Source organism: Nicotiana tabacum, chromosome 24 (assembly GCF_000715075.1).
Source record: "Nicotiana tabacum cultivar K326 chromosome 24, ASM71507v2, whole genome shotgun sequence".
NCBI classification, from domain to species: Eukaryota; Viridiplantae; Streptophyta; class Magnoliopsida; order Solanales; family Solanaceae; genus Nicotiana; species Nicotiana tabacum.
The window spans coordinates 93,759,974-93,764,177 of record NC_134103.1 but is presented as its reverse complement, the minus strand read 5'-3'; the positions used below and the strand labels follow the sequence as shown (position 1 = coordinate 93,764,177).

General features: G+C 39.9%; 1 protein-coding gene across 1 annotated transcript; it reads right to left on the bottom strand.

Annotated features, from left to right (window-relative positions):
* Positions 1 to 2,653: 2,653 nt before the first annotated feature.
* On the bottom strand, positions 2,654 to 2,995 carry LOC107779547 (protein SMALL AUXIN UP-REGULATED RNA 12-like). Its single transcript, XM_016599995.1, has one exon. The coding sequence runs from the start codon at positions 2,993 to 2,995 to the stop codon at positions 2,654 to 2,656; it is 342 nt and encodes a 113-aa protein (XP_016455481.1).
* Positions 2,996 to 4,204: the final 1,209 nt, after the last annotated feature.

The following is a 4,204-nucleotide window of genomic DNA, read 5'->3' as shown; positions in this document are numbered from 1 at the left end:
TCGGTCGCTCAAGAATTCTCGAAGGTGTCCATTGTTGAATAAACGAGCTACTTCTTCTCTCAGTTGTCGACAATCTTCTGTTCTATGACCGTGAGTGCCATGATATTTGCACATCTGGTTAGGGTCCCTTTGAGCTGGATCAGATTGTAGAGGTCGAGGCCATTTGGTATCACTAATGCGCCCGATAGCAGATACGATGGCGGCAGCATCGACATTAAAGTTGTATTCCGATGGCCTCAGCGCTTCTTTAGGCCCGATGGACCTGTAAAAGTTGTTTTTGGTCATGAGCCCCCAGTTGTTTCGACCTTGATCATTTCTCCTGTCATTTATTATGGGGTTCTACCCCGACCCGCTGCTTCTTCGATCTCCATTATATGGTATATATCGATCCCTGTTTGATCTTGGTTCATGATCGATGTCTTTCTTGACTCTGTCGAGGGTTCTAACGGGATAAACAATCTCCGAGGGGGCCCCGAGTTGGTCATCTTCGACTCTGATTTTTAATTGTAATAGGTTATGTACATCTCCCCAGGTAACGGCAGGGTATTCTATCAAATTCTGCTTTAGTTGGTGTGAAGCCACCGAACTTTGAATATTGAGTCCCTCAGTGAAAGCTTGAACAGCCCAATCATCAGCGACTGGCGGCAGGTCCATCCGTTCCATTCGGAAATGGGACACGAATTCTCTGAGCATCTCGTTATCCTTTTGGTTAACTTTGAAAAGGTCTAATTTCCTGGTCTCGACCTTTATGGCACCAGCATGTGCTTTCACGAAGGAGTCTGCAAGCATAGAAAATGAATCAATAGAATTAGGAGGTAAGTTGTGATACCATGTCATAGCTCCTTTTGACAGGGTCTCCCCAAATGTTTTCAGTAGAACCGACTCGATCTCGTCGTCTTCCAAGTCGTTCCCTTTGATGGCGCACGTGTAAGAAGTTACATGCACGTTTGGATCGGTCGTTCCGTTATACTTAGGTATTTCGGGCATACGAAATTTTTTGGGGATTGGCTTTGGAGCCGCGCTCGGAGGAAAAGGAGTTTGCAAGTTGGCATCGATCGCCACATGTGAATTAATATCAATCGGATCTGCGATCGAAATTCCTACGGGACCAACGGGTGGCCCTACATTACCGGGTGCTATGTTGTTATTCTCACCCTGATGACCGGCTCGTTGTCGATATATAGAGGTGCTAATTGAGAGTTTGACATTTCTTTTTTTGCCTGAAATCAAAGATACTTCAAAGAGCAAGTGTAAAGTAGTGTGTGTTATGAAGATTTGTATCAAATAACCACTATTATCCTTAGCCCCATGGTGGGCGCCAAACTGTTTACCCTCAAAATCGGATAACAATTGAATTTGTTAATGGTTATAAGGACATGTGGATTAACTTGATACAAAGCGATAAATTAGATTGCAATTGGAATAAATGATTATAAAATAACTGCAAACCACAGGAATTGGATGATTCCAATTTCGGAATGCCAGCCACCCTTGAGTTGAATATACTTTTATTGACAGAAAAAATATCAAAGAGTAGGAGCTTGGAAAATGTATTACTTATTAGTACTCCCTCCGTTTCAATTTATGTGAACCTATTTACTTTTTCGTCCGTGCCAAAAAGAATGACCTCTTTCCTTATTTGGAAACAATTTATCTTTATGCAATGATTTATAGCCACACAAAATATATGTGCCTCATTTTACACCACAAGTTCAAAAGTCTTCTCTCTTTTCTTAAACTCCGTGCCCAATCCAATGAGTTCACATAAATTGAAACAGATGGAGTATATGTTACTATGTCCCTCATGAATTGTCAAGTTCCATTTATTTATCAGGGGAGATCTACCTTTTAAGATATTATTTTATTATTCTATAAAAAGCAAAAGGACTGTTGGTTCCCTTTTTCTGTGATTTCTGTTATAATGGTTGGTTAATGGCGAGAATTACGGACCCCTGTCGGATGAATTGGCAAAGCTTTCTTCGAGGTCGTTGGGAAAAGGACCGGTTATGCCTTCGATAAACTCGAGGGCATATCGGATGGTTTCGATGGCTAACTTCGACAACGCTTTGGGTTCGATCATAATTACCATGTGCCGATCTTGGCCGATGATGTTTGGCGTCAGATCGATCTTCGAGCTCGACTTCACCTGATCAAAGATATTTCGACCCTGATCTAATCGGGGAATTCGGAAGCTCGATCAAATATCGAGCTTGGTTTTACCCGTATATACCCACCTCACTCACAATAACACATATTCTACATCATCCAATGTTTGTGTTGATGGGAGATAACAGGTACTAGGTGGAACAGAAATCAAAAAAATTACATGCTCAACTCCAAAAAAGAAAGAAAGCCCTTTTGGATATTCATTTCTCTAGAGCAAACAACATCATGCAAATACATAGGCATCTTCCCTTCTCTTTTGGATGAGTGGGGTGGCTTCGAAGGCATTATCAAAAGGGGCTACCAAATGCCCGAATCCCTGTAGCAAACCCTAAGATTGCCTTATTCTCTTTCAATCAACAAAATGAGATATGGAAGAGAGAAAAAAAAAGGTCAATACCGTTATAAAAAAACATAGTAACACATATCCTATAAATCAGCAAACATTTAAAAAGATGTAAATTACTAAGAGGAAAGATCATTTCTTGTTTTACTTTCTGCTTTCAAGAATTTTCTCCAAGTCACTATGCCTGCAAGGTATAGCAAGAACACCTTCATGGTCGAAACCAAACTCTTCCTCTGCTCGCTCCAACAACTTCACGAAACCTGGATCCGCTAAATAACTCAATTCTACAACAAACCTCTTCTTTTTTCCATCATCAATTGCATGCACTACAAAGTGGCCTTCCTTGACGTCTTCTGGAGGAGGCAATGAGGCTGCATCTTCGTCCCAATCGTCAACAACATGCATGAAACTGGATCTTCTTGAGAATTGAAGGATTTTCTTCAGCATCTTTGTGATATGCTTTCGACTCGTTGAACCTGCAAACATCCTTAAAGGCGTAATTCTTCAAAACAACTCACGAACAGAAACTCTCGATACAGAAAGAAAGTGGTTAAAGCAAATATATACACAGTTCAGGGAGAACAGGAGACTCGGTTGTGAAATGTATGCATGAGATGAAATGCATGTGAACTACATTAACATGTTACTGAAGCATCACTTTCGGCTTCCTTGTCCTTTCAAGGACAACGTGCAGTTGTTGTAGAAATGTAGAAGCAATAAGAAAGTTCTATTTCATATAGTTTCTTTACATTAAATTTAGGAAGGACATATGGGACCTCTTAGGTAAATGATGTAAAACTATACATAAGAGAGTCGCTGCTGCAAGTACTTTAGAAGGGACCTTTTAGGTTAATGATGTAAAACTATTCATAAGAGACTCAAATGTAGCAAATACTTTAGCAGACAGCACGCATAAAGAAATGCATAGCTACAGTTGCAAATGCTTACAGCAAAATTGAGGCTATTTCCCATCAACAGCACAGTACCCCCAGAAAATGTTGATATAACAAGCACTCCAAGGTATAATATCCGATTTGTTGCCCAGTCAAATTACTTCTCTTTTTTAACTACAATGACTAATTCCAAATACAGGATACTTCAAAATTTTATGGTAATTTTGTCAGTTATTTTGAAGGGAAAAGTGCAGGAATTTGTCGCATGCTGACATACTGCTTACAGCTACAGCTAGAAATTGCCAGTAATTACACCAGTTGAAAATCAAATAATTAGATTTCTCAAAATAATGAATGATGGGTGAAGTGCTGATCAGAATGCGCAAACTTAGATATGAAAAGTTGATAAATGTCCTACTTGAGAAGCTATTGGGAGTAAGGTCTTAAAAGTCACATGTTTAACACAAGTACATCACCCTTGCAACTAGTGGCGGAGCCAGGATTTTCGTTAACGAGTGTCAAAATATTAAAAAGTAAATATACGAAAAAAACCAAGGGGATTCAACATATAGTATATATACGTTAAAAAAATTACCTAGCTATGCAGTGTATTTTTCCCGCGAAGGGATATCAATAGACATCCCTTGGTATAAGGTGGCTCCGCCACTGCTTGCAACAAGCTTCAACTATTATATTCATGCCCATCAGAATGCAGTGATCCCACCATGCTGCCTCAGACAAGGCATTGGCAACAATCACTTCAGGTTAGCTTCATCTTTTCTTGAAATTTGTGGGCCATCAC